This window comes from Phascolarctos cinereus, unplaced genomic scaffold (genome assembly GCF_003287225.1).
Source record: "Phascolarctos cinereus isolate Bilbo 61053 unplaced genomic scaffold, phaCin_HiC Scaffold_726;HRSCAF=1367, whole genome shotgun sequence".
NCBI lineage: Eukaryota > Metazoa > Chordata > Mammalia > Diprotodontia > Phascolarctidae > Phascolarctos > Phascolarctos cinereus.
The window spans coordinates 45,260,767-45,283,824 of record NW_027556098.1 but is presented as its reverse complement, the minus strand read 5'-3'; the positions used below and the strand labels follow the sequence as shown (position 1 = coordinate 45,283,824).

Here is a 23,058-nt window from a genome sequence, read left to right as displayed (position 1 = left end):
AGCACCGGCCCTGAAGTCAGGAGGACCTGAGTTCAAATGTGGCCTCAGACCAAACACTTGATACTTACTAGCTGTGTGACCCTGGGCAAGTCACTTAACCCCAATTGCCTAAAAAAAAAAACTGAAAAACAAAACCAGTCCCCAGTTTTATTTATTGGTTCAATAGCTATTTTACTTTTAATTCTAATAATCTCTCCTTTGATTTTCAGGATTTTTACTTTGGTATTTTATTGGAGATTTTAAATTTGTTCTTATTTTTTTAGTTACATACCTCAGTTCATTGATCTGCATTGATTTTTGGTTTTGGTTTTTTTTTTTAGATTGATATAAGTTTTAAAAAATGTAAGTTTAACCCTAAGTTGTGCTTTAGTTGCATCCCACAAATTTTGGCATGTTGTCTCATTGTTCTCATTCTCTTTAATGATATTACAGATTGTTTCTATGGATTGTTCTTTGACTCACTCATTCTTTAGTTTTAGATTATTTAGTTTCCAGTTAGTTTTTTGTGTATGTTTCCAAAGCCCTTTAATATAATTTTTATTGTATTATGGTCCAAAAAGTGCAATTAATATTTCTGCTTTTCTGCATTTGTTTGTAGGGTATTAATGCCCTAAGATGGTCAGTTTTTGTGAGGGTGCTATGTACAGTTGAGAAAAGAAGTGTACTTATTTTTATTTCCATTCAGTTTTTTCCAGAGGTCTATCATATATCTAAGTTTTCTAAAAGTCTATTCATCTCTTTAACTTCTTTCTTATTTATTTTATGGTTATATTTATTTAGTTCTGAGAGGGGAAAGTTGAAGTCCACTAGTATAGTTTTACTGTTTCCTCCTGTAACTCATTTAAGCTTTCATTTAAGAATATAGATACTATACCGTTTCATGCATATATGTTTAGTATTGACATTACTTCATGGTCTATCATATCTTTTAGCAAAATGTAGTTTCCTTGCTTATTCCTTTTGATTAGGTCTGATTTTGTTTTTGCTTTATCTGAGATCATGATTCCTAGCTATATTTACTTCAGCCTAAGTATAATAGGTTTTGTTACAGCTCCTTATTTTAATTCTGTGTGTGTTTCTGTTTCAAGTCTGTTTCTTGTAAACATATTGTTACATTCTGGTTTCTAATCCATTCTGTTATTTCTTTCTGTTTTATGGGTGAGTTCATCCCATTCACATTCCCAGTTATGATTACTAACTGTATTTCTCTCAATCCTGTTTTCCTCTGTTTATTTTTCTTTCTTATTTTATCCTCTTCCTCTTCAGGTGTCTGTTTTGCTTTTTAGCTACTGACTTCCTTAATCTGCTATTCTTCTCACCCTTTCTCTTATCCCCTTCCCCTCCTACTTCCCTATTGGGTGAGATAGATTTCTATACCAATTGAGTTTGTTTATACACACACACACACACACACACACACACACACACACACACACACACACACATATGTCTCTTTGAACTAGTTTAGATGAGAGCAAGGTTCGAGCATTGCCTCGACCCCATTTTCCCCTCCAATGTAAAAGCTCTTCCTTGTATGCATCTTTTATGTGAAATAATTTCCCCCCATTTTTCCTTTTTCTCCTACCTTCTCCCAATGCATTCCTTTTTATCCCTCCCTTCATTTTTTTTTTTGGTATTATTTCTTCATATTTAACTCACATTCATATCCTCTATGAATACTCCTGACTTCCCTGATAATGAGAAAGTTCTTAGGAGTTACAAGTATGATCTTTCCATGTAGGAATGTAAAAAGTTTAACCTTTTTGAATCCCTTATGGTTTCTCTTTCTTGTTTCTTTTTTTATGCTTCTCTCCAGTCTTGTATTTGAAAGTCAATTTTTCTATTCAGCTCTGGTCCTTTCATCAGGAATGCTTGAAAGTCCTCTATTTCATTGAATGTCTATTTTTTTCCCCTGAATGATGATACTCAGTTTTGCTGGGTAAGTGATTCTTGGTTTTAATTGTAGCTCCTTTGCCCTTTGGAATATAATATTCCAAGCTTTCCACTGCTTTAATGTGATAGCTGCTAAACCATGTGTGATCCTGACTATGACTTGAGTACCTTCTTTCTGGCTGCTGGAAGTGTTTTTCCCTTGACCAGAGAGCTCTGGAATTTAGCTACACTATTCCCAGGAATTTTTATTTTGGCATCTCTTCTAGAAGGTGGGTGGATTCTTTCAGTTTCTATTTTATCTTTAGGTTTTAAAATGTGGCAGTTTTTCTTTTTAATTTCTTGAAATATAATGGCCAGGCTCTTTTTTTTTTTTAATCATGGCTTTCAGGTAGTCCAATAATTCTTAAATTATCTCTCCTTTATCTGAATTCTAGGTGAGTTGTTTTTTCAGTGACATATTTCATATTTTCTTCTATTTTTTTTCATTCTCTTGACTTCGTTTTCTTGTTTCTTAATGTCTGATGTAGTCATTAGCTTCTACTTGCACAAGGAATTATTTTCTTTAGTGAGCTTCTGTACCTCTTTTTCTACTTGGCCAATTCGGGGGGAGGGTGTTTTAAAGGTATTTTTTTAGGTATTTTTTATTTGGTTTTTTTTGAGCCTCTTTCACCAACTATTAATTTTGAGGCCCAGGTAGGGCCTCTGTTTTCTTTAAAGTACAAGTGCTTCTCTCTGCCCTGTGAGCTGTGACCAGAACTGCTGCTCCCTTGTGATCACAAGCATTCCTGTCCACCTGGAATTGCAACCCACAAGTGGGTATGTGCAGTGGAGTTGCCAAAGAGTGTCTGATCCTCAGTCCTTTACCCTATTATTTCTTTCTAACCAGTTGTCCAATTTTCTTCATTATCTCCAGGCTGAGAGTACCTGAAACTGCTGCTGCTGTTGCAGCCATCTCTGAGGCTCACAGCTGGTGTTTGGCCCCATGTCAGTTTCTGGCCAGCCCTCACCTCAGTATCACTGACCTCTCCATCCATCGTCCTAAGTTTTGGGGCTGTTAAATGTCTCAGCCTGACCTTTTGTTGACTATGCTGTTCCAGAATTCAATTTGAGGAGTTATTTTAAAATTATTTGGAATGGAATCTTGGGAGAGCTTGGCTATAATGCTTCCTCTGTGCTACCATGTTGGCCTTCCCAAATCCAGAGTTTCTTAAATTATTTCTCCCTTGACTTGATTGCTAGATCAGTTGTTTTTGATATTGGATATCTTACATTTTCTCCAATTTTTTTCAGTGTTTTGGTTTTGTTGTAATATTTCTTGTTTCAAGGAATCATTGATTTTTTTTTTGGTATATTCTATTATTCAAGGAGTCCATTTCTTGGGTAAGATTTTCTACTTTATCTCTTAAGCTATTTTCCTTATAATTCTTTCTTTTACACCTTTCATTTACTTTATCTCTTGTAGTCATTTATGTTTTTTGAGGAATATGTTTTTCTTTTGAATCTCGGTTTTTATTCTTTTAAATGATCACAGGATTTGCAATATTTTTTTATATTGGTTGGTGTTTTCTTTGATTTATCTTGGTGGCTTTAGTATTCAATTAATTGGATCAAGATACATCACTCTTGGGTGGGTTTTTTTTGGGTGAAGTAGTTGTCCTCGGTCCCTTGGGTTCTGGTGCTAACTTCTGCCTTCTCAGATTAGCCTCCTAGGATCTTTGAGGTTTAGTGTGCTGGATCTTTCGTGTCCTTTCAGGACAGAGTTCTAAGGATTTGGGATCCTCAGACACCTAGGCTGTTCCTTTGAGCATTGGTTGCTGCTGCTCCCCAACAACCTGCTGTAACTTTGCAAGTTCCTCAGGCTTTCTTAAGGTGTGGGAGGTAGTCTGTGTTTGCTGCCATTGGGCAGAGATCCCTGCAAGTTAAACATGTTGCTGTCGTGTCTCTGGTGACCCTGTGCTTGTGCTGGTTTTGTTATTGGTCCCCCTTTTCTACTATCTGTGGGCTACTGGCTTAATGTTTTGTTCAGGTAAAGTGTGGAAGAAGCCATTTACATTAGTTTCCCATTAAATGTCTTGATTATTCACCTAAGCTCCATTTTTAAGGCAAAACCTCTAGTGTTCTTTTAATTTATTGTCTTGTGGCTTTGCTGTCATATTTCTCACCATTTTTGTGTTTTGTGTTTTCTGTATCACTACTACTCCCTTGTTCACAGTGTCCACTGTTATATTACACCACTGATTCTATTGCTCCTTTTCAAAATTTTCTTTAAGAGTTCCAATTCTCTTCCTCAGATCCTCCTTTATTTTTTATTTATTTTATTATTTATTTTTTGCTTTATTTAGCTTCTCCACTACTGTTAGTGCTAGTTAAATTTTCACTCCTGGTGGTCTAGTTGTCATTGTAGTATTATCACCTTGGTCTAGAGATTCTTCTTCTTTTTGTTCCTTTTTGTTTATTCACTTCTTCAGTGTCCTGCTGAGTTTTTTCCTGAGGTTTTCCTTGTAAAGATTTCTCTTTCCCTCTGTCTTTTTGTTTTGTTTTACTTGGCAGATTTCATGTTATGTTGAGGTAATGGGTAGGGGACCAAGGAGGAATTTGGCTTAGATACTACCACTTAGCCATATTGCTGGAAATCTCCATAGGTAACTTCTTGAAGTGAAGGTGCAAAAGAAACCATATATAGATACAGTTTTATGCTGTTTAGTTTTCAGTCCTACCATGAGATTCTAATAATCTTTTACTTCAAGTCAGAGGAGGTAGAATTTTGCATTATTATATTTTATATCTTATATTTAAGCACCTTCATTAAACTCGCCTACTCACTCTTCTCTCAATCGGTGTTGTCGAACCTTGTTCCATAACCACAAATCCAGCATAGAAAAGACAAATAGCCCTTGTGCTGTCTGCATAACATTTCTCACTGGAAGATTTATTCAATATGTAATTTGAGCTAATTTTTTTAAATAAATATTTGTTGTAATAACAGACAAAAAGAGAAGCATAACTGGGACAAGGTATTTGTATCCTCCAGGCAAGGTGTTAAAATCATACCTCCCCAATTTGGAACTATACCGCAAAGGCAATCAAACTGTGCATACCCTTAGATCCAGCAATACTGTGACTAGGTCTGTATCCCAAAGAGATCATAAAAAAGGAAAAAAGAACCTACACGTACAAAAATATTTATAGCAACTCTTTTTGTGGTGGCCAAAAATTGGAAACTGTAAGAGTGCCTGTCAATTGGAGAATGGCTGAATAAGTTGTAGTACATTAATGTAATGGAATACTATTGTTCCATAAGAAATGATGAGCAGGTGGATTTCAGAAAAACCTGGAAAGACTTACATGAACCGCTGCTGAATGAAATGAACAGAACCAGGAGAACACTGTATACGGTAATAGTAACTTTGTGCGATGATCAGCTATGATAGATTTAGCTCTTCTTAGCGATACAGTGATCCAAGACAATTCCCAAAAAATCATGATGGAAAATACTATCCACATCCAGAGAAAGAACTATGGAGTGTGAATGCAGATCGACACACTATTTTCACTTCATGGTTTTTCCCTTTTCTGTTTCTTCTTTTACAACATGACTAATGTATAAATATGTTTAATATGATTGCATATGTATAACCTATATCAGATTGTTTGCCATCTTGGGCAGAGGGGTGGAGAGGGAGGGAGAAAAATCTGAAATCCAAAATCTTATGAAAAATGAATGCTGAAAACTATATATATGTAATTGAAAAAAATAAGATACTATTTAGAAAAAGTCATACCTCCCTTGTTTTTACTATCCACTAAGACAGTAGTTTCAAATCTTTTTGGATATGAAGACTCTTAAGTAACATGGAAAAAAATTTCATAGACCCTCATATTAACTGTAAGAAAAAAAAATGAAGAGTTGTTATGAATTCAGTAATGCTTTAAAATGGATTTGTGTTTTATTAAGTATTTTTACAAACATTTGAAAAGTAGTAACTACACACACACACACACACACACACACACACACACACACACACACACACACACACACACACACACACACTTCAGCCCAGCCAGAGAAGGAAAGAAGTGCCGCACCAGGACTCAAGAAAAGGGCACTGAGGGGCAGCTAGGTGGTGCAGTGAATAGTGCATTGGCCCTGGATTCAGAAAGACCTGAGTTCAAATCCAACCTCAGACACATAACACTTACTAGCTGTGTGACCCTGGGCAAGTAACTTAACCCCACTGCCTAGCCAAAAGAAAAGAAAAGGGCACTGAAATCCTGTTGAGGCCAGTACTATCCTCCCGAAACTACTTGAAGATGTGAATGACACTAGTGAAAAGTAACTTCCCCAAATTTGGAAGAAACAGAAGGCATTGCAGTCTAGTCCCGGGGGGGGGGGAGGTGTACTCACCATCGAAGGGAAAAAAGTGGGTGACAGGTATAAGGAGAAAAGGCAAAAGCCAAAGATTTCAAAAGGCATAAAATTTAACTAAAAACAGAGCATAAGCAAATAAATCAACAGGAAATATTCTGAAATTAGGAAGAAAATATAAAAAAAGATTATCAGCTACTCTAAACAAACATAAGACAAAGACAATTGAATCAATGACTATGAAATACTGAACCCTATGAAATCCCAAGACGTCATGGAACCACAAGACGTTCCAGAATGGTTCAAAAGACAAATGAAACCATGACACAAGAAGTTAGAAGAGAACAAATGTCAGAACTGATAGCCTACGGAGTGGAAATGACTATAGAAAAACGTGAATCCACAGTGGTGAATCTCTCCAAAGAAACAAAGGAGAAAACAACAGATTTAGGTAAAAATATACTGAGTAAAGGACAATCTGGAAGAAAAGCAAAAGGCAGTAATGTTAACACATGATCTCTTTATAAGGAAAAGCCATTGATTTTGAAAACAGGTATCCCAGGAGGAAACAAATCAAGAAACTTTCAATATTATAATTCAGTATTTAATATAAGAAAACTTCCCAAAATTTCCAACTACAAGAATCTACAGATTGTCTCCAGAAAACACCACCACCCTATGCCCTAAACAATAAGACAAATAATGATTAAATTTAATAATTCCAATGTCAAACAAAACAAACAAAAAAACAAGCAACCAGGAGAAAAACCTTCAAATACAAAAAAGGAAATTTGAATAAAACAAGACCATTTTGTACCCATTTGAAATTCCACAAAGGAATGGAAATATTCCAAAAAAGTAAATGAACTGAAGATATAACACAAAATAACATACCATAGAAAACTAAACCTAATCATGAATGGACAAAGAAAAATGTTCAATAAAATGTCTATTTAAGGCATTCCTGCAAGCAACAAAATAAAATGTGAGCAGAGTATTTGACTTGCAAACACCCCAAACAATAGAAACAAAAAAGGTAAGTAAATGCAACTAGCAAGGAAGGAACAAATTATGAAATATTCCATCTCTTGAAATTATTTAAAAAAAAACCCTAAAATAAAAAGACTAACTTGAATGGTTAAAAAACCAAGCAAAAACAGAATGGAAAATTAAGTGGGTTTTTTTGTTTTAGACTTAAAGGAATAGGAGATATGATGATGGCAGATCTGGTCTGACACTATGAATTCAAATCCACAATCTCCTACAGGTAAATCAATGTATTTTGGGGGACAAAATTACAGACTGGGAGGGTACGTAAAAAGGTAGAGGGAGATAGAGGACAGAAGGGTCATGTGGGAAGATAACTCTTGTAATCTATCAGCCAGAAGAGAGGCTACAAAAAAAAGACACATAGTAAAGGAGGGATTGAAATGGGAAACAAAATATGAAGGTTTCAAACCAACGGAGAGAATCCCTCTGAAGGACACCCCCACTGCAGAAGACATTTATTTTTTCCAATAGGAGACACACATAGAATAGAGGCTGCATTCAAAATAAATGACTTGCAATCAAACTAATCAGACAAAGCAAAAATAAAAATTAATATAAAGAAATGATGATATACTTAAGCAACAAAATAATGTCAATATTAAACGTATGCTCCAGTTGGCATAGAATCTAAATTCATAAGGGAAAACTTAACTGAATTATAAAAGGATGTAGATAACACAATAATAGTAAGAGATTTTGATGTTCCTTTCTCAGAGTTGAAAATATAATAGGAAGGTTTGTAAAAGGGGAAAATGTAGAATTAAGTAAACTGTTGAAATTACAGCTAAAAGATTTCTGGCTTCTTCTGAATACAACCACTAAAGAATATGCATCTTCTTATACCACCTGGCACTATTATAAAAATAAACAGATAATGTATTGGTGCACAGCAAAATAAATGTAAAAAGGAAGAAACATTAACCACATCTTTTATAGACCATACTGCAATAAAATAATAATCAAGTCAGGAAACACCAAAAAAAGACACAGACCTAAATAATGAGTGGGTCAAAGAACAAATCATAAATACAATTATAATTAAGTGAAAGAAAATAATAATGAAGAGACAAGATGTCAAAATTTCTGAGATGTAGATAAAGCAGGACTTGGGAAAATTTTATTAATCACATACCTTAAAAATAGAAAAAGATAAGTTTAATTATTTGAATACACATTTAAAAAAATTTCAAGTGAATAAATAAAAGCACAAGAGAAGAAATCTTTAAAATTAGTAGACAAATAGTTTTTCTGACTAGCCATTAACCAAAACTAATAGCTGGTTATTTGAAAGATGAATGAAACTGATACATCTATAACTCACCTAATGAAAAAGAAAGAGAACAGAAAAATCAAATAAATTTATAAAAATGATTAATATGTAATGGCAACAAAACTAGAAGAAATGAAAATTATCAGAACCTACTTTACATAGTTATATGCCAACAAAACCCACAATACAAAAGAAATACATTACATTTAGAAATATAAAATACCGTAACAGAATACTAAACACAGCTCTTCAACGACTCATTCTCAAAAACAGAAATTGAAGTAGTCATTAAGGATTTCAAAAGAATAAATCTTCTGACCCTGATGGATTTAGAAGCAAATTATATCAAACCTTTAAAGATAAATGTATGCATATACTACAAGAATTCTCAAAATTTGAAATACTTTACCAAATTCCTTTTATGAGAGAAATGTAATAATGATACTGAAGCAGGGAAAGATAAGGCAGAGAGAATTGTCAACTATTATGATTAATGAATATCTATTCAAAAATTTTAAATAAAGCTGTGGTTAAAAAATTTTTCCAAGAAATCATTCACTACTACCAATTTGGATTTATGCCAAGGATACAAGGATAGTCCGATATTAGGAAAACAATCAATATAACTAATAATGTCAAAGTAAACAAACAGCAAAATCCAAACTCCTATTTCAGTAGTGGCAGAAAAAGATTTTGACAAATTACACTTCTTTATGTTAAAAACAAAGTATAGGCCCAGAGGGACCTTTTAAAAATGTTATAAAGAATTACTGAAAGACAAAAGCAAGTAGTGTGTGTAATGAGAAAACATCAGAAGCTTTCCCCATAAATATTGGAGTAAGCAGGGATTCATCATGTCCCCTTTATCTTTTAATATGGCTCTACAAATATTAGCAATAGCAACAAGACAATAGAAAGAAATCAAATTAATCAAAATAAAGAGGAGACAAAACTGTACCTCTGTGCTGATGACATAATGGTTTACTTTGAAAAATCATAGGGAATTAGTGAATAAGTCAACTCAGCAAAGTTTCAGGCCACAAATGAACCTCTAACAATCAACAGCAAATCTGTATAACCATAACAAAATTTAGGAGTCAATAACAGAAAGGGAAATCCCACTACAAATGTAACTGGAGGACTGTCCAATGACATCAGGACTTAGGAGCAGGTACTGCATTCTTGGTAGATGCGATCCCTGTGTGGACTTTGGGCATTGGCAGATATTCTGTAACTGTACCATTCTGGAGTATTAATTTATGTGGTAAAGAGAAGTCTTTTTCATTGGCTATAAAATTGGAACTGAGGGGCATTCAAAAAGCATCAGCCAGACAGGCAGACTCTCTTGTCTCTGTCTCTTTCCTACCTGGCTGGAATCTGTGAAGGAAGACAAAATAGTTATAGTCTTCCAAGTGGTGGAGGAACTGTGGACTCACTCGCATCTGGGGCCAGCATGAAGCTGAAAGAACATGGCATTGCTGTTGCTTCTGTTACTTTTGGGAAGGCAGATAGATAGTTTGTTGGATAGATCATTGGACTTAGAGTGAAAAAGACTCAGGTTTAAATCCTAACTGTTTCTGGGCACATCACTTAATCCCTTAACCTCTGTTTTCTCATCCACAAAATGGGAATAATAATAGCACCTACCCCACAGATTGTTGTGAGGATCAAATGAGATGGTATTTGTAAAATGCCTTGCAAACTTTAAGGAGATATCTAAATGAAGGAGATATCTATAATGAAGATACTGTTAATGATGTCTTTTTTTTTTCCTGTTTTTAGGTGAATGAGATTGAAAATGACTATGATTTTGTGAGATTCCTAAGGTTGGGAGAGCCAGGCACCAAGAGTCCAAGAGCTGGACTTCGTGTTGAGAGTTGCTAGAATCCAGACAGTTTGGAACCAAGTACTTAATGACCTATCTGGGCTCATCCAGCAGTAACAAAACATCCCTCAGCTATACTACATCTGGAACTAAACTGTGTATGAATAGCATCAAGTTGGAGCCCACTCCATTCAAGGACCAAGGTGACATAGGAGATAATGTGCTTCCAGGATTTTTGGGAAATGTTCGTAATTTCTATTTTTGCTATATATTTGCAATCCCATTGTAAAAGCTAATTAATGTTATGTGGTTAAACTCCAGTGGCTCCCTATAGTCTCCAGAATCAAATACAAATCCTGTTTGGTGTTCAAAGCTCTTTATAACCTAGCCTCCTCTTACCTTTCCAATCTTCTTACATCTACCACATACTCTTTGATCTTCTATTTCATGAACCTCTTGGCTCCAGGCATTTTCTCTAGCTCTCCTCCATGCCTGGAATACTCTCCCTCTTCATATCTGCCTACTGGCTTCCCTTAAGTCCCAACTAAAATCCCATCTAATACAGGAAGCCTTTCCCAACCCTTCTTAATTCTAGTGGCTTCCCTCTCTTGGTTATTTCCTATTTATCCTGTATATAGTTTATTTGTATATGTTTGTTTGTTGTCTCTCCCATTAGAGTGTGAGCTCCTTGAGGGCAGTGACTGTCTTTTGCCTCTTTTGGTATACTCAGCACTTTGCATGCCAGATTTGACTAGCAGCTAACAATACAAGGAACATACCAGAATAGGGACATTGCCTTGTCCTACTCCTCAGGGTTATCTCTAGAACCCTAAAAAGAATATGTAGTTAGACTTGCTGTGGGAGAGTAAGTCCAGAGTCTTACTACAAAAATAAGTAAAAAATACTTAAAATCTTTGGAAGTCGGTCTGAAAAAGCACACCTAATACCTCAACAGATTTAATTTTCAAATGTTCTTTAAAGAAACAAAGAAGAAATTAAATAGCTAGAGGACCATCCAGTGGTCATGGTTAGGGTGTGGCAACAGAAGAAAAATTACAATACCAACAAAGCTAATTTCCAGATTGAGTGTTCTACCAATCAAATTAACAAATTTCATTTGTTAGAATTGCTAGAAAAATTAACAAAATTCATTTGGAGGAAGAAAAGGCCTATAAGTATAAAAGAGAAAAAATGGAAAAGGTAAGAATGAAGAAAGAATAGCACTTGCAGAGCTTAAACTATTTTATCAAGCAGTAATCATCAAAAAATTTTGATAACAGTTTAAAAATAGAAAATAGATAGGAAAGTCTGGACAAAGTAGAATAAGAAACCATTGAACTCAATAATCCAGGGTTCAATAAACCTGAAAACATACATTACTTAGGAAACAATTCCTTGTATGATAAGAACTGCTGGGAACGTTACCAAGCAATTTGGCAGAAATTAAAGTTTAGACCAGCATTTGATGTCCTGTTCCACAACAAATTCAAATTAGTTGTGTGATCTGAATATTAATGATAATACCAGAACAATTTTTGGAAGAGAAACATATATACGTTTCATAACTATGGGGATGAATTTAAGGGATAAAGACAATTACAAAAGACAAAATAGGTTATTCTAATTACATAAAATTGCATCTAAGATAAAAAGGAAAGTGATCAATAGGGAAAAATATTTGTTTCAAATATAATAGGAATTATGTGTGCAAAACTCAGTCCTCAATAGAGAAATTAGTCAAAGCATATGAAGAAACAATTCTCTAAAGAAGAACTGCAAACTATTCAACAACCACGTGAAAGAATGTCTCCTATCACTAATAGTTAAGAGACATGCATATCAAAATAACCCTTAGGTTTTATCTCATACCCAGAAAAATATCAAAGATAATAAAAGATAGGAATGGTCAATGTGGTTGGGGAAAGACAGGGAATGCAATGTTGGTGGAACTGTGAAGTAATACATCCATTGTGGTAACCAATTTGGAATTATGCAACTAATATGTCTATGTCCTTTAACCTAGAAATTCCACTGCTAGGCATCTACCAAAAGGAGGCCATCACCAAAAAATAAAGATTCCATATACAAATGTCTTAGCAGCATTTTTGTAGTTCACAAAGAATTGGAAACAAAGCAAATGCCCATTGATTGAGGAATGGCTAAATAGACGTTATGGAATATTGTTGTATTATACACTATTATGGAATGACAAAAATAATGACTACAAGAAACATGGAAAGACATGAATTGATGTAAAGTGAATTAAGCAGAGCCTGGAAAACAATATAAACAATGGTCATAACAATGGAGAGCTCAATAATCACAATGTAATTAAAACTGAATGTTGTGAAATTATTAAAAACAAGGTTGGCCACAAAGAAGAGGTAGGAGGGGATACTGTCCCCCTGTTCTTTTACAGAAATGTGGGTCCACAAGTGTGGAACTATTTTTAATGCACTGATTGGTGTTTTGATGAATTTTTTTCATCTTCCTCTTAGAAAAACTGTTATAAAGGATGGCTCTATGTGGGAGAAGAGATACATGGGGAAATGTAGGTAATGTAAAAACAAAATATATCAATAAGAATCTGTTTTAAAAATACATATATGTGTGCCATTTATTCAGCCAACAGAATATATGGTTGCTTATTAATTATATTAAATCATTTAAATGAAACAGATTCCTTCTAATAACTCTGCTATTCCTGTGGGCTTCTAACCCACAGGTTGGGAAACATTGCTGTAGAAGCTATTTTCCTTCACTATAACACTTCTCAAAATAAATGTGTCATGAAGAATAGAATTTTTTGGTATTAAGAACATTATAATAAAAGTATTACTTGTAACATATTTTGCTCTAGATAGCTGCCTTCCTTGCCTAGTTCCAAGTTTCTAGCTATGATTGTATTAAAAGGAAGAGAAAGAAGAGGAGTTACTGTCATTGTCATTGTTGTTGTTATAGCTGACACTTGTATAGCACTTTTAAGTTTTGTAAAGTGCCTTCCAAATATTATCTCATTTGATCTTTACAACAACCCTATGAGATAAATAATGCAGATGTTCTTATCTCCAAATTGAGAGATATGAAGACTGAGGCTCAAAAAGACTTGCCGACAGTCAACAAGTGCCAGACTGGGATTTGAAACCAGGCATATCCTAACTGTTGTCTCTATTGCTTCAAGCCGTGCGAAGGGCATCATACACAACACACATTCTTCCTTTCCTGAAGGTTACTTTCCGTTATGCCAAAGAGAAACAAAAACAAAGTGTGTGGAATTTATTCAAATGTATTTCTATATGAATTCCCTCATGTGGGTGAACAAGGTTTGTCTTGGGGATAGAAAAACAGGATTTGGGCAGTTATATGTTCAAATAGGCTCTTTGTTTCAGAGTGTGTTCTGAACCCCCCATCCTGAGTGCCTACAAAGCAGGTATGTTAGGCTGATGTTTTCTTATACCATAGAACAATTTGGTTTTCAGTGTAAGCTTTTGAAATGTTTTCTTTCTGAAATAGTGGTAGTAGTAAGAAGATACCTAAGCTGCCAAATAAGACAGAAATACTAGAAAGAAATATAGAAATGCGTACATACAAGGACATTATGATATTGGTAACTAACAAGACAAGAACCCCAAACAACAACAACAACAACAAAAAACAGAATTCAGTATGTTAAGTGCTTAAGATTGATTATTCTTTTAAAATGTTGTGTTTCAAATACTATAGAAATCATGATAAAATTTTAACCAAAATTATCTCTCTGCTTTCATTATGTAGCTTTTGTTAAATGTAAGACAAAGCACAGTTTTTTAAAATCATTTTTAATAATTTGTTTTAACAAACAGTGGTTTGGGTATATCTCAAAGTAAGAAGTCTTCTAAATTACAAAGGACTTTGTGTGCTTGAAATCCTAAGGGTAGAAAAAAGCAAATTTAATTATATTATATCACTTAATTTAACAAATATATAGGTACTAGCTATGCAAATAACTAGTTTACAAATCTGTATCTTTTTTTTTTAAGCAAAAAGGCCAAAAAAGGCAACTAGGTGGGGCAGTGGATTGAGTGTTTGAAATTGAGTCAAGAAGATACAAATTCAAATTCACTCTCAAGACACTTAACAGCTGTGGGATTTTAGGACAAGTCATTAACCTCTGCCTGACTCAGTTTCCTCATCTGTAAAATGGGGATAAGGATAACACCTAACTCCCAGATTTATTGAGAGGATAAGTGAGATGACTTTTGTGAAGCACTTTGCAAACCTTAAAGTGGTATATAAATGCTAGCTGTTATTATTACAAAATAACATCATTCAACTTAAATGTATTTTAATGTTGCAGTTTTGGGATTTTCATTAAAGGAAAAAAAGTATTCATGAGTCAAGAAATTTAAAACTGTTAAGTGGAATAGACTTGTAAATGGTAGCATGGGAACAGTATATTTTAGTAATCCTCCATATCTGTCTCCTTTCTTTTGTCTTATCAGTTAAAAAAGTCTGTATAAACTAATTGTTAACCTGTCCTCAAATATGTGAGTTGAAACATATCATAGTGGCCATATAACACAACCCCATATCTAATACTTAATAACATTTGTGGAAAAAATTTACACAACAGTGCTAATTGTGTCTTTTTGATCATCCTAGAATAAGTTCATTTCCTTTTCAACATGACAATCCTCCACACATTTGAAAGTAGTTATCATGTTCCCCCTGATAACAACATCATTCTGGTCACAGTCCTGGTATGCATTCCTTAACAATGGTCTTTTAAAATGTTACACCCAAACTGAATGACAATCTAAACATCTCAGAGCAGTGGAACTATTACCTCCCTTATTTTAGAGACTATAGTTGTATTTTAAAAAACAATCTGGTACTATTTCCATACCCTGAGATCTCATTAGCTTTTCTGTCAGCTGTGTCATACTGAATTTGCAGTCAACTGAAATTCCTAAATTTTTTCTCACATAGGTTTCTGTCTAGTTTCTCCATTCTGCACTTGTCCTATTGAATTTCTTAAATAAGATAAAGGAATTCATATTTATTTCTAATAAATTTATTGTTAAATTCATCATGTAATTCCAATTTATGGCAAAGAGGCTGGCTCATTGCAGTTCTTCCAAGAAGGGGAACCATGATGGCGTGCTGGGGAAAAACATTGTCTCTGGAGCCGGAAGCTCTTGGTTCAAATCCCTTCTCAGCCACTTACTGTCTATGTGACCTTAGGAAAGTTACTTTACACTTAACTTATTCTTTACTTATACTTTAACTTACTCTTTAGTTTCCTCACCTATAAAATGAAGAGACTGAACCAAAAGGATTCTTAGGTGCCTTTCACCTTTACAGCTATGATATTAGTATCCTCTGAAGATATTGCTCTTAACATATCACAATCCTGGAGAGAGGTCCCTTCGAACTATGTCTCTGTCTCAGCTTGCCTCTTCAGGATCATTGTATCAACTTGGAATTGGCTTGGAATTCTTACTAAGTTCCACACTGGAGCCTTCCTTCTGAAGGAAAACAAAGAAAAAGAAAAAAAGAAAACACTCCAGCAACCTCACACTCCTTGCTCCTTCCAAGTACCACATTTGCCTCTCCTTGGAACTTTGTGCTCTGAGAAGTACATTTCTGAACTTGCAATAGCCATTACTGAGCTGCTATGCTACAGATTGAGAAAGCTTTATTAAAGGAACTTTACTTTGCTAGTTCAGGAAATGGCAGAATAATATCATTTTATTCTTCAAGACCTTATTCTCTTTATACTTTCTCTTATATTGATTTTCTCTGCTTCCATGAGTTCAAATATCATCTACATGCTAATGAAGCCTAAATTTATAAATCTAGCCCTAATCTTTCTCTTAAACTACAGTCCTATGTTACCAATTGCCTGCAAGACATCTCTACCTGGCCCACAGGCATTTCAAACTTCACATGTTCAAAACAGAATTCATGATACTTCCTCTAAGACCTATCCTTCCCCAAAATTCCCTGTTTCTGTTGAAGGCATGACCATTCTGCCATTCACTTACCCCCATATCCAATCAGTTGTCAAATCTTGTCAATTCAAATTCCATAACGTCTCTTGCATCCTTTCTCCACTCATTACAACCTCTATTCTAGTTGAAACCCTTATCACCTCTCTCCTTGTCTATTGCTATAGTCTCTTATTTAGTCTCCCTACTTCTAATTTCTTCCTTCTTCAATCAATCCTTCATACTTCTGTCAAACTGATAAAATGATCTGGATAAAATTATCTGACCGTATCACTCCTCTGCTGAGAAATCTTTAGTGGCTCTCTATTACCTCTCAGAAAAAATACAGATTCATCAGATTGGCATTCAATTTGTCCTGGCTAGTGTAATACACACTGTTCCAGTTAAACTATTCATTCTACCTCTCTTAAAGTAGACAGTAAGATCTGGAGACAGGAAGAACTGAATTCAAATGTTGCCTCAGATACTTATTAGCTGTGTGATCCTGGGCAAGTGTATTTGGCTCAGTTTTCTCAACTGTAAAGTAGGGATAATAACAATACCTACCTCAAAGGGTTGTTGTGAGGATCAAATGAGATAATATTTACACAGTGCTTGCTACGTAATATGTGCTTTATAAATGTTTATTCCCTTCTTTTCCCTTATATTTACATGCCTCTATATTTGTTTTATACTAAAGACTATTTCATTTTTGTCACTGCTTCTCCAGTACTTTACACATTGTAGGCAATTACTATTTATTGCTTGTTAAATTGAATAATCATAAAAAATTGGTTACATTGGAGACTATCTTGACTAAGTTATGTCTATTAGAGAAAGACAGTCAGTGCTGTGAATACAAGGTCATCTTGGAATTAAAAAGCATTTATTAAGCATGTCTGTGTACCAAGTGCTATGGTAAGTGCTGGGGATACAACTACAAAACCACAAATGGTCTCTACCCTCAAAGAGGTCAGATTCTAAAAGGGGAAGACATTAGACATAAATGAGTCGTGACCAAGGATGGCTGTTTTGGCCTAGAAAATTATAGGGATAATGAATGGGGCTACATGGAAACAATACTTCTCGAAGCAATGTCATAGCTGATCTGATGATGGTTGTTCCAGAAGAGAGTTCAAGAAATGAAAGAGTTAAAACTATCAGGGTGTGGTCTCAGGTCAGGTTGGTGATACTGTTGAAAAGATGCACCGGGGGATTAGAAAATGCATTGAAGCATGGCTGGGGTCTGCCTGAAAAAGTGGACCAAGTGAAGAATACAAAAGGATGTTTTCTTAATGAAAAATTTTTACCCTGAGATGTGTTTTATTAAGATTCAAATGGGTCCTGCTAAATTCATTATTGTTATGACACTGGAAATTAGTAATGAAAATTAGATGTAAATTTTGTAAGGTATAAAAATCCCATTGGATTTTTAAAATCAAGATGTTAAACTGCTTTAACAACAAATGGAAATTTGCTACAGCGCCTGGCTCATTGGGTTGTAGAGAGGGGAGAAGAGATGTATTCAGAAATAAACATAATACAAAAGCAAAAGATATTGACAAAAAAATTTAAAGCCCAATAAACAGAAGAGCACATTATCCAGGATAAAAGTTTCAATCTTTGTACTATGTATATAGATTCTAAGGGCAGCTATAAAAAGACAATTGATAAAACAATTAAATACTACTGGGAAATTTAACAGAAACTAATTCTGAAGGATAAGAAACTAGAATTTCTAGAAAACAGTGACATTTCTCAGAAAAGAATCTGAAGGTATCAGAGAACTTCTTGCCTATGTACCTATAGAAATAAAATAGAAAGTACCAAAACATAGTAGTATGCTATAAAAAGAAGAAATATATTCCTTGAATCATTGTAGTATTTGAAAATGTGCTCAAAAACATTCAGTCAAATGTCTGTATTGAGTATGCCAACCTGCTGATTTCAACTTTTTTCAGAAATACAACCTTCAATGAATTTGTATCTTTGCAAATGATTTGACTAACCAAAGGAGAGTCCTTAAGGAATCATATAGTATGTAAGGAAATTTAAGTGTTCATTTGGTAGAAGCTAATGACTTCATGTAGGTCAATGCCTGCTAAAAGTCAGGGTATGAGGGTTCCTAACTCAACCACTACTTTATTTTTATACTATTTTGCTGTGTGAACTTAGGAAAACCAATCAATGAATTTACCAGTCAATATGTATTAAGTGATTACTGTGTGCCAGAAAGTGTGTTAAGTAGTTATAGATATAAAAACAAACCAAAAAAGACTCCATTTTCTCAAGAATGTTGCCTTCTATTGAGGGAAACAACATATACATACATTAGTATGAACAAAATGGATACAAAATAAATACAAAGCAGATGGTAGCAGTTGGGGAGATCAATCAGTGAGTCAGTCAACTAGCATTTATTAGCACCTATTACGTGTCAGGCACTGTGCTAAGCTCTGGGGATACAAAGAAAGGCAAAAAACAGTGCCTGCTCTCAAGGAACTCAATCTAATAAGGGAGATATTATTACTACTAAACTTTGCAAGACTGGTGATCTATTTTAAAAGAACTACATGGATAATAGCTTCATAAATTTTTATGGTATTATTGTCTGGTGGTTAAGCTGAATAGAATACTTGTGGATTGTCCATTAGAATGTAAGCATCTTGAAAGACTATTTTTTCTGGCCTTCAGTGAAGGCTTATAAGTACTAGATTTACTTCAGTGGAGGTCAGGAAGATGCAGTGATAAAAACCAAGGACAGTTATTATACTAACTTTAACCTTTGGAGATATCAGACAGAAATAATGTAGAGGATACTATCTTAGGCTATTCCATTTTCAAGAACTTTTCCAAATTATCCTATATATGTATATTGCATGACATGTTGCAGAGGTAGATGTTGGCTTGATAACTTGGAAAAAGGCATAGATGACATACTTATAAAATCTGCGAAAGACAAAAAGCTGGAGGGGTAATAGTTGACACACTAGACAAAAGGACTCAGAAATATGTAGACAGGAAACAACACTGGATTCAAATATGTGTGAAGGATATGTGATTTCATCAATGTAGGATACTCCTGGTGACAGGACGTCTTCCACCAACACTTGTTTAAGGTACATAGAGGTTAAGGGGATTGCCCAAGGTCACAGAGAATGTCACAAGCTGAATATAAAGCCAGGTCTTCCTAATTCCACACTTGGAACTTATTTACTAGGCCACACTTCCTCTATGAGTGAATCAATAAGTTGAAATTTAATGAATATAAATGTAAAACCTTATACATGGATTCAAAAACTCAGCTTCAAAAGAGCAAGATAGGAAAAAGAGCAAGATAGCCATTTTTCTTTAAAAAAAAAGAGCTAGTGGTTTCAGCAGACTGCAAATTCAGTATGAATTAACAGTGAGATTAAACACCTTTCTAATCTTTAGTCTCTTACTCACTTCTCCTCCAATGCTGCCTAGCTGTCTATAAACATGCCCAGATTCCCCCATAATTAAAAAAAAAAACCCAAACTTTCAACTGACTGTGATATCTTTTCAAGCCATCATATTAAATCTCTCCTCACTACCAAAGTCCTAGAAAGGGCTTTCAATTCTCTTTGACTCCTCTTACTCAAATCCCATTCACTTCTCAGCCCCTTAAAATGTGGCTTCCAATCCCATTTACCTGAAACTGCTCTCTCCAAAGTCACCAATGATCTCAACATCAACTGCTAAACCAATGGCCTTTTCTTAGTCTTCATGCTGCTTGATATCTCTAACACATTTAGTACTGTTTATCCCCTCCTTCTGGATACCTTCTGCTTTCTTGATTTTCATGACATTATTATCTTCAGGTTTTTCTTCCAAATGACTATTTCTTCTATGTCTAGTTTGCTGGATTTGCCATCTATGTTCTGCCCCCTACCTGAGGGGGTACCCCAAGGTTCTATTCGGGGCCTTATTTCTTTCTCTTATCTTATCAATATTCCCTCTTATTGATCTCATTATATCCCATAGGTTCAATGATCATCTCTATGAAGATTTCTTTCACATTTACATTTCCAGCCCTTGTTTCTCACCTGAGCTGCATTCTTACATTGATTTGCAACACATCGCTATCTAGATGTCCCATAGACATCAAACATTCCCAAAACAGAACTCATCTCTTCCCCTTTTCTAAAATTCACCAGTGATCTTAATTTCCTTGTTTCTTCCTAGGGCATGAAAATCTTGCCAATCACCCAGTTTTACAACCTAAGAATCATCCTCAACTTTTAACCTCCCTACTCTTCTTTCCACAATCTACTTAGTTGCCAAATCCTATTGAGTTTGATTCCAAATCTTTTAGGTCTGTCCCCTTTTTCCTACTCTCAGCAACCACCTATTTCAGGCACTATTCACAGTTCTTTTCTGAACTATAGCAATAGCCTCTTTTTCTTTATGGTAACTCTTAGGGTATGAGGGTGCATAGCTATAATTTTTGTTCTTTTTCTTTTCCCTTAATTCTGTCTATCCAAGGAGGATTTTCCAGTAAATGTTCTGAAAACATTCAAATGGTGAAGAGCACTGTGCTGAGTGCTAAGAATACAAAACCAAAAATGAAATAGCCCTCATCCTCGAGGACCTCGAACTTAGCATGTCAAAAACTGAATTCATTATATTTTCCTCTAAACCTTTTTTCCCATGTTGAGGGCATCACCATCCTCCCAGTCTCCCAGGCTTTCAATTTAGGTGTCATCCTCAACTCCTCATTATCACTTATCTCCCATATCCAATCTGTTGGTAAGGCTTGTTGATTTACCCATTACAATATATCTTGAATAGAACCCCTTCTCTTCTCTGATAAAGCTACCATATGATATAAACTATCATCATGCTTGGATTGCTGAAATAACCTGCTGATTGGTCAGTTTGCCTCAGTCTCTTCCCACTCCAATCCATCCTCCACTCAGCCACCAAAGTGATTTTCCTGACGTGCAGGTCCAACCGTGTCATCCCCATATTCAATAAACTCCAGCGACTTACTATCCCTTCCAGAACCAAATACAAAATACTCTGGCATTCAAAGTGCTTCATAACTTAGACCCCTTCCCCCTACCTTTACAGTCTTCTTAATCTTTCATACTTGCCATTCATTCCTTGGTCCTTGTCCTTCCATGAACAAAGCACTTCATCTCTCAGCTCCAGGCATTTTCTCTGGCTATCCTCCATGCCTGGATTACCCTCCTTTCTTTTTTTCCCCTTCTGGCTTCTCTGGATGCCTTTAAGTCCCAGTTAAAATCTCATCTTTTACAGGAAGCCTTTCTCAATCCCTCCTAATTCTCATGCCTTCCTTCTCTTTACAGTTTCCTATTTATCCTGCATATAGCTGGTTTGTACATATTTGTTTGTTTATTGTATCCCCCCGTTATATTATGAGCTACTTGAGGTCAGGGCTTGTTTTGCCCCTTTTTGTATCCCCAGCACTTAGCAGTGTCTGGCACATGGCTGGTGCTTAATAAATGTTTATTGATTGCCTGGTTGACAGAATTAGAAGCAATGGGCAGAAGCTACAAAAGAGGTAAATTTAGGCTTAATGTACAGGAAAAACTGCCTAACACTCATCCAAAAGTGGAATATGCTGCTTCTGGGGAGGTATTGAGTTTCCCTTCACCGTAGGTGAGGCTGAATGATCAATTGTCAGTTGCTGATACCACACGTATACAAGATATATACAAAAAGGTAAAAAAAAAATTTCAGGTAGAGGAAAAAACTAACAATTGGGGGAATCAGAAGATGAGTTTTGAATGGTCCTATGGTTTCCAAGAGACAGAGGTGAGGAAGAAGAGCATTCTGGGGTATTGAAGGAACCCCCCGTACTGAGGCACTGAGATGGAAATTGGAATGTCCTTTCAATATAGAAGTGGAAAAACAGGCTTATTTTGCTGGGACACACTATCTATGTATGCAACCAACCTGGGGATAGATACACTGGGGCCAGCTTGCAAATGCTATAACTGCCAAAGTAACAAGTTTAAAAATTATCCTAGAGGTTGTAAGGAGCCATTAAAGTTTCTGGAGGGTTGAGTGACCACTTGTTAGGTATACTGTCAAGAGAATTCTATTAGGTATGGGTTGGATGGCTTCTCTATTCCCTTCAGACTCTAAGGTTCTGTGACAAGAAAAGAACCCAACAAAACAACACTCCTGAGCTATTAGAACTATCCAAAAGTAGAATAAGTTATGTGGTAAGGTAATACATTTACCATCACTGGAAGTCATGATATGAAAGCTGGAAGCAATGTTATAGAGAGTACAGGTTGAATGAGGTGGTCTTTGAAGTCACTTCTGATTCTGTGACTTTATAATTCTATAAAACTTAGCACTTGGCAACTTGAATCCATTTCCTCTCAGTTCTCTTTGGAATTGGAGAACAATAATTCAGCGTATTCCACATAGCATAGAGAATTAATTACTCTTTTGTCTTATCTTATACTGGAAGCATATGCAGAAATTACATCAAATGGTTTGTTCAATTTTCTGTGCTCTGCAAAACTATGTAATTGATATATTATTAAAGATTATTTTACATTCAGAAAAAATAAGCCTTTATCTTAGGAAAAAAGGAAAATGGGCAATTGGTATTTGGTAGAGTTAATGGGAGAAAAATAATTATTTAAATCTTTTATAAGCCCTCTCCATCTCCTTAAAATAT

At 35.1% G+C, this 23,058-nt stretch overlaps 1 protein-coding gene across 6 annotated transcripts in view; it reads right to left on the bottom strand.

Moving 5' to 3' along the window:
* The window catches only part of JAM2 (junctional adhesion molecule 2), a 112,725-nt gene that overhangs the window by 7,693 nt on the left and 81,974 nt on the right, over nucleotides 1–23,058 (bottom strand). For 2 of the 6 annotated variants that reach the window (XM_078146514.1, XM_020996032.2), the window contains 2 exons: nucleotides 15,695–15,914; nucleotides 14,248–14,314 (listed from right to left, as the gene is read on the bottom strand). The exons of 2 other annotated variants lie outside the window; for them this stretch is intronic. In XM_078146514.1, the coding sequence (XP_078002640.1) occupies nucleotides 15,861–15,914 (54 nt within the window). In that variant the 3' untranslated portion in view covers nucleotides 14,248–14,314; nucleotides 15,695–15,860. Of the gene's footprint in view, nucleotides 1–14,208; nucleotides 14,315–15,694; nucleotides 15,915–23,058 lie in introns of those variants that run through there. 2 more of the 6 variants (XM_020996030.2, XM_020996031.2) reach the window with 2 other exon arrangements.